General features: G+C 54.7%; 1 protein-coding gene across 1 annotated transcript in view; it reads left to right on the forward strand.

Moving 5' to 3' along the window:
* The window catches only part of LOC309626389 (uncharacterized protein), a 123,553-nt gene that overhangs the window by 22,381 nt on the left and 86,465 nt on the right, over nucleotides 1-14,707 (forward strand). Inside the window, exon 3 of the mRNA XM_082387079.1 lies at nucleotides 3,048-3,161. Within this exon, the coding sequence (XP_082243205.1) occupies nucleotides 3,048-3,161 (114 nt within the window). The remainder of the gene's footprint in view (nucleotides 1-3,047; nucleotides 3,162-14,707) is intronic.

Genomic DNA, 14,707 nt, shown 5'->3' on the forward strand with positions numbered 1-14,707 from the left:
AGGCAGGGGCGGTGTCCTTCACATCTCTTTATTCCAGTCACCAAGCACATAGTAGGTGCTTACCAAAAGTAGAATGAATGAATGAAAAACCAGGGGTATTAGGTAGAGGGTTCAGGTCTGGGGGAGAGGAGACCTGGGTTCTGGACTTGACTTTTTGGCTGACTTGCTGGGTTGACCCTGACCCTCACTGGGCCTCAGTCTCTCCATCTGTACAATGGGCCTTTCAAGCTCTGTGATTCTGTGACTGTGTTGACCAGGCACATGTCTCTGTTTCTCTCTCTTACACACACACACACACACACACACTTGCATATACACACGCCAGTACTATCCTCTTTGATCACAGTGTTCGCTGAGCATCTACTGGTGCCAGCCCCCCACAGTACTGAAGTCACTTTAGCAGCATCCTGAAGTAGCTGTTTCCGTGGAAGTCTCACATTCCCCGGGGCATGTGTTAATTCTGTTGAAGACACAGGCATTTGATTCCCAGGGCTCCCTGGGCTCCACTGAGGGGGTAAGGAGCCAGGAGGGCAGGTTGGAAGCGCCCCCCCCCACCTCTGCCATGGTCCCCATCACCACCCTGGGCTGTGAGGCCTGCAGCTGGGATTTCATGTCCTTTCTAGGACTCAGCACACAGGCAGGCCTTGTGTCCAGGAGAGCTCCCGGCTCCCACTGTGTCTCCTCCCCTGCCCCAAATCATTGTCATGCTCTGCCTGTGGTCGCATTTCCATAGCAACTCCTTGTGATGCCACCGTGGAGAGTGGGAGCTTCAGGAAGGTTTGGGAAGAAGGGAGCGGGAGGCCCATTCATTATCATGGAACATGGCAGCTGGGTGCTTGGAGAGGAGCTGTGAGGATGGTTTGTCCTGCCAGCTCAGGTGGAAATGGGCTCAGGGCTGCCAGCCAGGTGGTCTGGAGGCCTGCCCGGGACAGGGCTGCCTGGGTTGGCCTGGGCTTTGCTGACTTGTGCCAATCTACTGGGAGCCAGCTTGGGCGTCCACTCAGGGTACCCCTGCCTGGATAGGCCTGGCTTGGAGGACCCCGTCCTGAGGAACTGCCCAGCCTCCGGCTACCCCTCTGTCCCAGGCTAGCATCACTATGTCCTGTCCTGTCCTGTCCTCCAGGATCGGCAGCCATTGGGAGGCACCCTTGGGACCTGCTGGCAGCAGGGGGCATAATTTGGGGCTGGTGAACTGTGGGGCTAGGCAGGCCTCTCTTATTGGGTCCACACTGCTTGTGGCTCTGTTGTCAGGAGAGGAAAGCCAAGGTGGACCCTGAAACCCGCCCAATTCTCTGCCTCTTTCTTGGAGGAGAAGTTTACAGCCCATGAAACGAGAAGACTTGCCTTTAGAGAGTCCCTCCATCTTCACCTACCATGTAGCTAGAAATTCCATCTTTGCATGTTAGACTTGAGGGAATGTTGACTTTGGGAGAGACTCAGAGGCCTTTGCCATCTTCCGCCCACTTTATGGCAACCACCTCCAAGCCCCCTCCATCCATGCGTCCATCCATCCCATCTGGAAGGCCTTGTGAGTCCCCCCGGGGACTTAGGCCTGTGTTTTATGGTGCCATGTGGGGAATTAAGAGGAAAAGGAGGGGCTGGCCTGGCCTGTCAGGGAAGAAGGGAGCTGCTAACCCTCGTGAGGGCTGCTGGGAGCCAGACCCTATTAGATGCCGACTTTCTGTGTCTCCCTTTCACCATCATGGTTATGGCCACCTCTGGGTGCTACCTGCACTCGCGTTTTCTTAACCCTTGTCTTTGCATTGACTCACGTTTGAAGGTGGATTACCCAGCGCTTCCCACACCACACATCCATGAAATCACAGCTGTGATATACTTGTCATTTTAAAAAAAAAATACACAGAAAAATAAACACACACCTATGAAAATAAAAATGTTTGTCTACATACCACCTAGAATCCCCTTATGTACCTCCAGCAACGTGTCTCATGCTTAGAGAATCACTGATGGGGTTGGAACCTCTTGACAATAGCTCAGAAAGGGATTTAGGTCTTTATCTGAGAGGGGGATTTGGGTCTTGGTCTGAGAGGCTGAGGAAACTAAGGCTCAGAGGGGGAAGCTTGGCCCAGGGCCACACAGCCAGCAAGTGAGGAAGCTGGGAGTCGACCTGCCTCCTCGGACTTCCAGCCCCAGGCCTGTGTCTTGGGGCCTTGCCAAGGAGACAGGACTCCCTAGTGTCTTCCTCCACTCATGGAGGGTGGGGGGACAGGGACCCGAGCTGCCCTTGGAGAGTGTTTGGTGAAGGAATGAACTAGAAGAGGCTGGGGAAGGAAGGCGGGGAGGTGGGTGGCTGGGAGCAGAGGGCATCCTTGGGAACCAGGAAGCTGGGGCTCAGGCCCAGGGAGAGGCACCCCTGGTGCTCTGCTGTGCCTGCTCTCAGGGGCCAGCCCCGGGGCCTGCTTCCTGGAGCCAGGCTAGGGGGGAAGGCAGGCCCTGGTGTTGGCTGGGCACCTACTGAGCCCCAGGCCGTGCATCCCTTGTCTGCTTGTATCTTCCCAGCAGTCCTGACGGGAGGGACGGTATCCCCATTTTACGGATGAGGGAAGTGAGGCTCAGGGACTTGACTTTCCCAAGGTCACAGAGCCAGTGGGTGGGGGAGGCATGTTCAGACACCCCCCTCTCTGCCTGCTGCCAGAAGCCCCATCGTTCCCAGAGTCCCACCTGCCCTAGATGGTGGCATGTGAGTGTATGTGAGTGTCAGTGAGTGAGAGTACGTGTGTGTAAATGCCAGTGTGTGAGTGATATGTGAGTGTGTCAGAGAGTAAGTACATGTGTGTGTACATGTGAGAGCGTGTGCATATGTATAAGCACAAGTGTGCCAATGAGTGAGGGCACGTGCAAGTGTGCAAGTGTGAGTGTGTCAGCAAGAGGGAGTGTGTGTGTGTGTGTGTGTGTGTGTGAGATGTGTGAGTGTTTATTGCCCAGCCGGGTGGGATCAGACTCCCTGTGTGCATGGCCCCCGCTGCTCCCCAGAACTGCTCTCTGCTGCTCCGCTCTGGCTGACGGCTCATCTCCTTCTCCCACAGCCTCCTGCTCCCACAGGCCCTGAGGCTCCTGTGCCCACAGGCAAAGAGAGAGACCGAGTCAAACCAGGCTGATCCCCCAGCAGCTGCACTCCCCAAACGCCTGCCCGACCTGAGGTAAGAAGCTGCTCTGGGCCGCTGGGAGAGCGGGGCTGGCGTGGGCCATGGGGAGTGGATGTGGTGTCCTCAAGGGAGAGGCTGTGGGAAGGCCATCGAGGGGCAGTCTTTCCGGGGGGTGTTCCCACCTTTCCATCCCCACATGAATTCAAGTCCAGGAGGTTTGATTCGGTTGGGCCACCTCCCAGTATTGCTTTTGCTATGGCAGGGCTCTGGCAGCCAGCTCAGAAGCCTGGGGCATTTTTCTGAGTGACACGGTTTCACAGGCGTGCCGGCTAATGGGTTCCCGCGTGGAATGGCAAGTCTCTAATGGTGAGCTGAAGGGCTCTGTCCTTGGTTCTGTCCCATCGTTGACCAAATGTGTGCATGACTCTAGGTCAGGAGGGAGTGGGAACGTGTAGACTGAGACAATCAGGGTCCAGGAAACTGTCAAGAGGCTGGCACTGGCTCCAACGTGTGGAATTTAATGGGTCTCCAAGCCAGAGTCAATGTGTGGATCCAGACACCTTCAAGGCAGGATGAGGCTCTGCCCCAGGTGCGTGCGTGTGACAATCACTGGTGGCCAGGTGACTTTGGCTCCGTGTGAGCAGAGTAGATGGCCTCTTGGACTGTATCACAAGGAGCAGGACACCCAGAAGGTGGGAGGTGACAGGCCTTCCCACTCTGTGTCTCACGTGAGGGGATGTGGAGGAACTACAGCAAGTCCCAAAGAGGTGGTAGATGGGGAAGGAGGGGGGCCTGGGTTGCTGCCTTGCCTGTGACTTTGAACAGGTGACTTCCACCCTTTTTCCCGGCCAATGCTTTGCTCTGGACAGGCCTCTGTGACCCCTGAGAAAGTTTGCTACACAGAAGGAGCACCGGGGGAGGGCTCAGGGCAGCAGGCTGGACTGGAATGTTAACCCCATTTTTCAGAGAGAGAAGACCTCGCGGCTCAGCAGCGCAGTGGGCCTCAACCCCTTCTCCTGAAGGATTGGGTGACAGTTGTGGTACGGCTGCGGCTCAGCCGACACTGTCCTCCCATTCAGGAAGCCGCGGGGTGTGGCAGGCAGCGGACGGCTGGATTTCCTTCCTGGGCGCTAGGGCTCGTTTTGAAGTCCAGTTACCTCCATCAAAGTATTCCTGTTAATCAGTCAGCCCCGGGTGGAATGAACAGCTAATTAGCCCCTCCAGTTTAACCTGTAATTGCTGCTGGGAGATGGGGAGAGAGGATGTGGTCAGGGTTATCTGCAAAGCAGTCAGGGGTGATGGGAGGACTGGGGGCAGGGGCGTCAGGGAGGCGGTGGCTGGGCCCTGCCCCCCACCCCCCTATTAGGGGCCGCAGCAGCCTCCCCGCTGGCTAGGTGACAGCGTGAGGCACCAGGAAGCTCAGTGGGCAGGGAGACGGGAAACTAACAGGGGCCCCTCTCAGCTGGGGGGCTGGAGAGCCCTGAAGGAGGGCTGCCTGAGCTGAGCCTGGAAGGCTGTAGGATTCATTTAAAATGTTCTGTTTTTCTGATAATAAAAAAGCCTGCATTTCTCCATAGAAAATGTGAGCACTTGGGTGTTTTGCCTGTCAGTCTTTTACAAAATACATATTTATATCATAATTGGGATCAAACTGCACTTACTGTTTTCTAACCTGCCTTTTGCACTTAATACTATACTAAGATCATTTGCCCATCATTAAATACTCTTCTGTAATGTGATTTTTAATGGCAGCGTAATGTTCCAGCCTGTGTGTGCCGTAGCATGTTTAACCAATTCTCTGTGGTAGGGTCTGATTGTTTCCCGTGGTGTGTCATCATAAAGAATGCCTGGATGAACAAGATGATGTATGTAGAGTTATGATGGGTGGAAAAGGATTGGGGGAGGAGGAGGGCCCAGGCTAAGCAGAGGTATACAGGTGGGGGACTTTGGAGTGTTTGCGGAGTGAGGTGCCCAGGAGTGGGGCAGGGCTGGTCACTGGGAGCCTTCGAGACCTGCTGAGGAGTTGAGACTTGACTCAGCAAAGCCCTGGAGGGAGTTCAGGTCTTTCTTTTCTGCCTCCTCTGGCTGCTCCTGTGGTCGGAGGGGAGGGGGCAGGTTGGTGGAGTGGGGGAAAGGCAGATGAGGCTGGGGGTCCCAGATGCCACAGCCCTTGACCTCTCACTCCCTGGAGGGATCAATGGCGTTGAAATCAAGCCCCCCTGTCTCTCTGGTGAGCCCTGCCCAGGTCTCGGTGCAGGAGGGACACACACACCAGCTCTGAACACTTACGGACTTCTGAATCAGTGCTGCTGCTCAGACAGGCCTCCCTCCTTCCCCTTGGTGGAGAGTGGGAGGCGGCCCATGACCTTGGAGAGCCAGGAAGGGAGGCTGGGGGTGGGGTGTCTCTTCCAGGAAGCTTCCCTGACCTCTGGGCCCATCTGGTGGCCCCCTCCCAGTCCTCATTTCCCCGTGCACGTGTGTTCACACCAGCACTGCTCACACGCTGGGCGGGATTACCTATGGGCGTGGGTCTTTCTCCCCACAGACCTCAGGGCAGACCTAGCCTGATTTGCCCCTCTGTTCCCTTTATACCAGGTGCTGCACAAATGCTTACTGAAGTCATTCATTCATTCCATGGCTCATTCATCATTCGACACATACTTATCGAACACCTGCTGCGTGTTAGGCACTGTTCTATGTGCCTGGCATTCACAGGTGAATAAGTTAGACCAGGTCATTGCCCTCATAGAGCTTAAATTCTAACAGAGTAGACAGAAAATGACTAGAGAAGTAAATTCATAATAAAGGTTAGGGAATAATAAGAGCCGTGGAGAAAAATAAGGCTGGAAAAGGGAGAGAGCATGCGGGAGAGCTGTTCTCTGCAGGGTGGTCTGGAAAAGGCCTCTCAGGTGAGCTGCCCTGTGAGCAGAGACCTGAGGAGAGGGAATAGACCCCTGGAGGTCTGGATAGGCTCTGAGCAGGGAGCAGCCGGTGGGTAAGAAGGGCTGAGAAATGGGCTTGCGGGACCTCTTGTTAGAGAGTGTGAATGGAGGTTATTCATGGCTCACAGGCTCCCTTTCACAGCCTCATGGGGAAAAGACTGGGGAGGGGGTTGTGGGTCGGCGGGAAGAGTAGAAGCTGGTAGGCCCATGCAGAGGCCCCAGCATCAGTCCGGAGAGAGCTGGTGGACTGGGCCTGGGTGGGGAGGAGTGGCTGAGGGTAGGAGACTGAAGGGGTACTGAAGGATGGACTGTGGGCTGTGAGGGGTCAGAGCCTGAGAACGGGGTGGCTGGTAGAGCCTTTGACTGAGCTGAGCTCAGGGGGCCAAGGATGAATTTGGAAGGGAAAGGAAGAGTCCTGTTTGGAAGTGGTACGTTTGAGATGCCAGTATCCACGTGGAGGGGATGCACAGACTGTGGGTTTGTACGGCTGCAGCTGAGGGCAGAGGCTGGGGTGGGCATGTAAATGAAGGAGTTGTCAGCAGTCTGACGAAGGGTAGGGGTGCGGGGGGAAGGGTGTGTGTAAAGCCTCAGACCCTGGGGGCTTCCCTGGTGGTGCAGTGGTTAAGAATCCACCTGCCAGTGCAGGGGACACGGGTTCGAGCCCTGGTACGGGAAGATCCCACATGCCGCGGAGCAACTAAGCCCGTGCGCCACAACTACTGAGCCTGCGCTCTAGAGCCCGTGAGCCACAACTACTGAGCCCGTGTGCCTAGAGCCCGTGCTCCGCAACAAAGAGAAACCACTGCAATGAAAAGCCCGCTCACCACAGTGAAGACCCAACACAGCCAGAAATAAATAAATAAATAACTACACAAATAAATAAATAAATAAATTTATTTTTTAAAAAAAAAGATAAAAAATAAAGCCTCAGAGCCTGGACAAGAGCATGTAGAGGAGGAATCTGGGCCTTACTGCTTAGGGATCCAGCCCATGGGGGCTCCTTGCCCATGGGTGGGCCTGTTACCCAAGGCTTACAGACAAGCTGTCTAGATTTACCAGCCTGGAGAAACTGCTGTCAGCTCACCCTCCCTAGGTCTTCTGTAACCACAAACTGGGTGGCTTATTTCTCATAGTTCTGGAGGCTAGAAGTCTGAAATCAAGGTGTCAGCAGGGTTGGTTCCTTCTGAGGGCTGTGAGGGAGGATCTATTCCAGGCTTTTCTCCTTGGCTTATAGATGGTCATCTTCCCCCTGTGTCTCTTCACATGGCGTTCTCCCTGGGTATGTGTATGTCCAAATTTCCCTTCTTATCAGAACACCAGCCATACTGGTTGGCCACACCCACCCTACTCCAGTATGACCTCATCCTAATTAGTTAATTACACCTGCAATGACCCCATTTCCAGATAAGCTCACATTCTGAGGTACTGGGGTTTAGAAACTCAACATATAAATGTGAGGGGCAAAACTCAACTGGTAACAGCATGCAACTAGCCTGGGATTTCCAGAGCAGTGAACAGTGGACCAGGCAGCCCTGGTGGTGGTGAGCATTTCATGCCTTGAGGTATACAAGGTGGTGTTGAGGCTGCCCTGAGCTGTCAGGGATGGAGAGAGGAGATTCCTACCCCAGGGCTTCCTGGTGTTTGTTTCAGGCCGGGGTTTTAATTGGGGCCCAGGAACATGGTACCTGGTGTGTGACGGTAACAACCCAGTCCCTGTACACTCAGGGTGGAAGGCAGGTACGCACAGTCGGCGCTGGAGGAGGAACTCCCTGGCCTCTGCACCCACTAGCTGGGTGACCTGGGGCAGTTGCTTTCACTTCTGAGCCTCAGTCTACCTTGACTGTGAACCAGGGACCATCTTTCCTGCTTGTTTTTGTCACAGGCCTCTGGTGAGGCTCGAAGGAGAGAACCACTGGGAAAGTGCTTTCCTTTTGCAGGCATTTCTTAAGTGCGGGCTGTTTGCTAGACTCTGTGCTGTCCCCAGGAACCCAGAGATGAGATGGTCATGGCCCTGGTCCTCAAGGAGTGCACAGGCCATGGAGGGGGGCGGGCGGGTGAAGGTGGCACTTTAGGTTATGCCCACTCTGGGGTCAGACTGCCTGGAATCCAGTCCCAGCTCTGCCTCTCACTAATGGTGTAAATTTAGGCCATTTACTTAAGCTCTCTGGGCCTCAGTCTCTTCATCAGTAAATTGGGAATAATAATAGCATTGACCTTGTATGGATTAAGTCGGTTGGTGCACATAAGGGCTTAGAGCAATGTCTGGCACATAGCAAATGCTCAATAAATATAATTTAAAGTCATCAGCTACAGGACAGTGTGATAGAGGACAGCAGAGGAGGTTATGGGGCGATGTGCCTCGAGAGTCTGGCTCTGGGAACCCAACAGACGCAGTCCCTGCCCTGTCTGGGTGCCCTGTCATCCTATTAACCCCTCAGCCTTTGTGTGGATGGTGAGGGTGGTATGGAGCAGGCATGCCCGAAGGGAGAGGTCAAGGCCTTCGCACAGTCTTAGGTGGGGGTCCGGGGGGGATCTGTGCAAGTTGGGGGGGCAGCTGCCACTTCTGCCTCTGCCGCCTTGGGCACTGTGCAGTTGGGGACAGGGTGCCTGGGGTGTTTGGCTTTGTTAGTCTTTGTTTTTAGTCCATAGTTTTCATAGGTTTCGGGGAGAGGAGATGGTGGGGAAGCAAAATTAAAATTCTTCTTTGAGAAGTTAACAACTTCCCAATTAAAGGATTCTTATTTGCGAGATGCCTTAGAGGCCTTTTCAATCAAGAGGCTCTTCTGAATAATGAAAGTGCTTGAGCTGGGCTTGGAGAGAGACAGAGTGGAGCCTGAGCTGCAGATGAGAGGGTGGGGGACACCGAAGACGGGTGCCCCAGCCTTGAGAATGATGGTTGTGTGTGATGGGGGGTGGGCAGCTCCTTTCTGCTCAGCAGTGGAGATGGGGATTGGCATGGGGAGGGCAAAGAGGGGGAAACTGTCCTTACCTCCACCCCCTGCAGCCCTTACGCCCCTCTGGCTCTAGCCTGAACCCCACACACTGGTGCCTTCTACTGTGAACCCCCTGTCCTCTTCCACTCAGGCCAGGATAGAGTTGGGAGGAGGCTGGGGTGTGGTGTTGACAGTCTGTAATGGTGAACATGGCCTGACCTTGTGCTCAGGAGCAGACAGTTTGCATAGGGGGCAGCACCTCTTGGCTTCTGAGACCCCGGGCTCCGTGGTAACATCCTGGGTGTGGTTTTGTAGCTGTTTGGTGGGTGTGTCCACCTGCCTTTCAGCTTGGCACCCCTACTCAGTGCTACACAGCTGGTTTCCTGGGAGACCAGATCTGTCCTGCTTGGAGCTGAATGTCTGCTGGGTGTCCCAGGAGAGCTGCATCCTCAGATCCTGCTGGGATAAGCCAGCCTAGTTTCCCTGAATGTCTAGAATGTGGAGGCCTCTATTTCCTGAACCCCACTTACAGATGAGGGAGCAGTGACGTAAAGTGACCCCTAGACGCAGAGAGGTGTTCTTGCTAAAAAGGGGCTTCTCTTCCCATGTCCCCCGAGGTCTTCCAGGTCACTGAGCAGAGAGGAGTTGGAGGGGACATTGGCCAAGGCCTTTCCCTCAGTGGGCAGTCCAGGCCTTTACCCCAGTCCCCACAGGGTCTGCCCCCAGGACTTGTTAAGGTCATTCGAGGAGACCGTGCCACGGGTGGCTCCGCTGTCCAGGTGGTGTGGAGGATGGCGGGAGTGTTTTCAGTCTGCACCTGCCTTCCTACCCTCCCCCGACATGTCCTACTTTCCGGGAGCCACCGCAGCAAGGCTGTCTGTGTAAATACCCAGAACCGTGAGAGCCAGGCCCCTCCAAAAGGTCGATCAACCGTGCAAGTTCTCCCTGGAGTCCTGGGGTTGGGCCGATAATTGGGAGCAGGTGATGTGCTGGTTGGGGACAGGGAGGGCCATCCAGCAGCCTGGGGAGGGGAGGGCACCAGGGTGCGAAGGCTGGTCTACAGACCCCGTGAGGGGGGTCTTGATAGGCCCTCTGACCAGGTTGGGAACGGAGAGACTTCGGATTCAAGTTCCAGTGCTGCCACTTAACAGTTTGTGTGGCCTTGAGAAGTGACCCCGCCTCTCTGGATCCCAGTTTCCTCCTGGGTGGCACAGATAACAGTGGAGCTGAGGTGGTGAGGGTCACACGGGATAGTGTGTGTGAATTGCAGGGCTGGTGGGTCATGTCAGTGGAATGTGGATTTGTGGACTGTGTCTTTTTTTTGGCCGCACCATGCGGCTTGTGGGATCTTAGTTCCCTGACCAGGGATGGAACCCACACCCTTGGCAGTGAAAGCGCAGAGTCCTAACCACTGGACCACCAGGGAATTTCCTGGACTGTGTCTTAACAGCACCATTTGGTGGGGCTGGTTCACATGCCAGCCCTGTTGCTGTGGTAGGTGCTTCACTTCTCTTAACTTCAGTTTCTCCATCAGCTCAATGGGCATGATGAGACCTATTCACAGAGGTGTGTACTCCATCAGTGAGAGTCTTCTACACCCTTCCCTCTGAATCATTTAATGAGCCCATCCTTCCTGAGTACCCAGTGGTACTGGGCTTGGTGGCCACGAAATGAGTAGGTGACATAGTTCCTGCTCTTGAGTAGCAACGTGAACTTATCGGGACTGAGGAGAAATGCTGGGAGTACAGGAAAGGGAAGGAGATGAGGGCTGGAGAAGTCAGGGAGGGCTTCCTGGAGGAAGCTGGACCTTAGTGTCCAGGAAGATTTGGGGAAGGAGGTGGGGCAGGGAGGAATGTAGAGAGGGCAGGCCTGGTTGGGTGAGCAAAGACCAGGAAGGGGATGGTAATGGGGGTGGGGAGTGGGGGGTGGGAGGGGGTTGCAGTCAGAGCCCAGAGAAGTCCCAGCCCCGGACCCCTGGTGGTGGTGGGGGACTAGAAATTGGGAGTGGGACAGCTGTCTCTTGATTTAGGGCAGGGGGACAGCAAACATGCAGCCTGAATCCCAGCACAGAGCCTGGCATGGGATGGGGCCTGTGGCGGGGGGGCAGGGGTTTACTGTGTACAGACAGAACTCCCCAGGCCCCGGGGCCTCGGGTGGGGGGTATGGAGGCCTCTTGCAAGGCCTGGGAGGAGGTTGGTGGCAGATACCCAGACTGGCAAGATGGGCCTGCGGAGAGGCTCTGGCTGGAGGTGCCGCAGCCTGAGGGCAGCCTCAAGCCTGGATTAAGGAACCAGGGGGTCTGGCTTCTTGAGGACCACAAGACTGAGAGATGGAGAAGTGGGAGGGGTCTGTGGTGGGTTGGGAGGGCCAGGAGAGTAATTCTTATTGAGCACCCACTGTGTGCCAGGCCCTGAGTCAGACTTGCTCTGAACTTGGGCTTGCACAAAAACCCAGAGAGGGGGTGGCACTTAGCTCATCCTGAGGAGGTGGAAGCTAGGCTCAGAGAGGCTGATGACTCACCTGCCCCAGGTCATTTCAGATCTGAACTTCAAACTTTTATTTTATTTTATTTTAAAATTTTTATTGGGGTATAGTTGACGAACTCCAAACTTTTAGCTTTTTCAGTGGCCCCACACTACTGCCCAGGGCTGTGTGTTTTAGAGGTGATGATCTCCCAGATTTCTCTGGGTGGACTCAGTAGAGGGACACCCAAATATGCAGTCTTCCTTGACTTTGCCTCTCTTGGGGAGGCTCAGAGAGGTCGAGGGTGTGCCCCAATGCCACACAGCACTGAGGTCGGCAGTCCCTGGCTCCCTGGAGAGGAGGTGCTCTGCTCCCCTCCTCTAGAGGGTCTGGTGGCCCCTGCCAGGCCCTTCCAGATCTGAGGACAGAGGTAATCTTTCCAGCCACAAGCCTACTCATGTGTCTTAGCCACTGAAGGAGGCTTTAAAATCTCAGCCCCAAATTAAAACCTATGAGTACTTCAAAACAATGAAAAATTTCCCTAATAAAAGAGGAGGCACACTCAGGCGTGTCCTAAATGAATGGAGTGACTTCCGGGATTAATCCAGGATGTATGGGAGGGCACCCAACTAGGAAAAGTGTGCGATGGATATTGTAACAAATTGTTTGCTGGCGAGAGGAATAATTCTTAATGTGCGTGGGCTGCAAGCGGAAGGCACCTTGGCTCTTCGCAGCGGCGTCCCTTATTTGCTGGACCTGAGCAGGGTCTCTGCTAGGGCGGCCTTACCTCTAGGCCTCTGGACCTTCAGTGATGACCTTCCAACCCCAGAAGCCAGTCTAAGTGGGAGTGCGTGTGCCCCGAGTCTGGCCTTAGAACCCCACCCCAGGGCCTTTGGAGTCCTGCCGCCTCCCCCTGCTCTGTGCCCTTGGCGGGGGGGGGGGGGGGGGGGACACGACAGGGCTGTGCTTGCTAAGTGGTATTCCTCCTCCCCTGCTGTGTGGGCCAACTCTTCTCAGAATTTCTGAGTCTCAGGGCTGCCCATTCCTCCACCTTAGACCATCCTGGGGAGTCTCTGCACAGACTTGCTCTCAGGCTGCCTCAGTTTACCTGTCCAGGGCTTGGGCCACTGCCTCTTCCCCAGCTCCCTAGCCTCAGGCATGGGGGGTGGGGTGGGAGCCACATTGTTCTCCTTGGCCAGCACTCCCAGCCTCCTAAAGTGTCTTTGTGCTGAACCTGGGGGAACGGGAGGCTAAGCCAGTTCACGTGGGGAACATAAAGGAACACAACCACCGAGGCACAAATGACAGACAGGCCTCCTGTGCTCCACTCCCCACTCCCAGCCAGTGGGGGTGGGGTGACCAGCACAGGGGCAAGAGCCCTGATTTCTGGGGGCAAGTCTGCATTTAGTCCTAGCTCCCCACTTTCCAACTATGGGACCCAGACAGCACCCATAACCTTTCCTGCTTCCTCATCTGTAAGAGATGGGATCTTTTTATCATCATCATCGTCTCATATATTTTTAAAAAAATTTATTTATTTTAATTAATTAATTAATTAATTTTGGCTGCATTGGGTCTTCGTTGCTGCGCGTGGGCTTTCTCTAGTTGCGGCGAGCGGGACCTACTCTTCGTTGTGGTGCCCGGGCTTCTCGTTGCGGTGGCTTCTCTTGTTGTGGAGCACAGGCTCTAGGCGCGAGGGCTTCAGTAGTTGTGGCACGGGGGCTTCAGTAGTTCCCGCTCACGGACTCTAGAGCGCAGGCTCAGTAGTTGTGGTGCATGGGCTTAGTTGCTCCGCGGCATGTGGGATCTTCCCGGACCAGGGCTTGAACCCGTGTCCCCTGCATTGGCAGGCGGATTCTTAACCACTGCACTGCCAGGGAAATACCTCGTCTCATATTTTTGAAAACAAGATCTCATTCACCCACAGAACAGTCCTAGGAGATGGGTCCTGTTATTACCCCATTATGCAGATGAGGAAACTGAGGCTCAGAGAGGTCAAACAAGTTGCATAGAGTGGCGGGGCCAGGACTCAGGCCTGAGTCTCAGGTCTGTAACTGCTTCATGAAATTGTTTAGAGAAAAGGTCCCAGATCATAGGTGCTGCTCCACAAACTTCATCCCTAACCATTCCCTTTTCTCAGTTGAAGAGGTGCTGACACCCTTCAGAGGCTGGGGCAGAAGACAATGGGGACAGGGAACCCTGGCCCCCTTCTCACTAACCCCTCTGGCTTAGAGCTGACCTGTCTGTTCATTCATTCATTCATTCATTCAAGTGTTTATAAAATACCTCCTAAGTACCAGGTGCTATTTCTAGGTTCTGTGGATAGAGGAAAGTTACACATGCTCCACCTGCCCTCAGATGGTTTCCATTCTTGTGGGAATGGCAGTGAGCCAAACCTCAAATAATTTCAGTAGTGTCAGACTGTGATGATTTTGGGAGGGAAGTAAACAGGGCCATGAAACAGGGAGTGGCTGGGGTGGGCTGAGTGGCTTTGGAGGGGGAGGAATCCAGGCAGGACTTTCTGAAGAGGTGACCTCAAGTCTGAGAAGAAATGGCATTCCAGGTGCCTGAAGAGCAAGACTAAGGCCTGGAGATGGGAAAGAGCTGGGTGTGTGTGAAGACCAGGAGGAAGACAGCACGCTGGTGGACAGGGAAGGAGGGAGAGGGGAGGCCCTACCAGGAGCAGGTTTTATTCGGAGCACTGGGGGGTGGGGGAAGCTCTGGAGAGCGCTAAGCAGGAGAGTGACAGGATCTGATTTGTGCTTTTCAAATTCTGTTCTGGCCACCATGGGGAGAGAATGGATTAGAGCCAGTGGCAGGGAAAGCAGAGAGCCTGGGGGCTTCCCTGGTGGCGCAGTGGTTGAGAATCTGCCTGCCAATGCAGGGGACACGGGTTTGAGCCCTGGTCTGGGAAGATCCCACATACCGCGGAGCAACTAGGCCCGTGAGCCACAACTACTGAGCCTGCGCGTCTGGAGCCTGTGCTCCGCAACAAGAGAGGCCACGATAGTGAGAGGCCCACGCACCGCGATGAGGAGTGGCCCCCGCTTGCCGCAGCTAGAGGAAGCCCTCGCACAGAAACGAAGACCCAACACAGCCAAAAAAATAAATAAATAAAAATAAATAATAATTAAATGTGCTAATAATTAAAAAAAAAAAAAAAAAAGAAAGCAAGCAAGGAGCCTGGTGGGGAGGTGGGTGCTGGATCTGGAGGGGAGACATGGGGTCACAGCGGGGAGGAGAGTGGCCTCGGGATGGTGAG

Source organism: Balaenoptera borealis (assembly GCF_965194805.1).
Source record: "Balaenoptera borealis genome assembly, chromosome: 3".
NCBI lineage: Eukaryota > Metazoa > Chordata > Mammalia > Artiodactyla > Balaenopteridae > Balaenoptera > Balaenoptera borealis.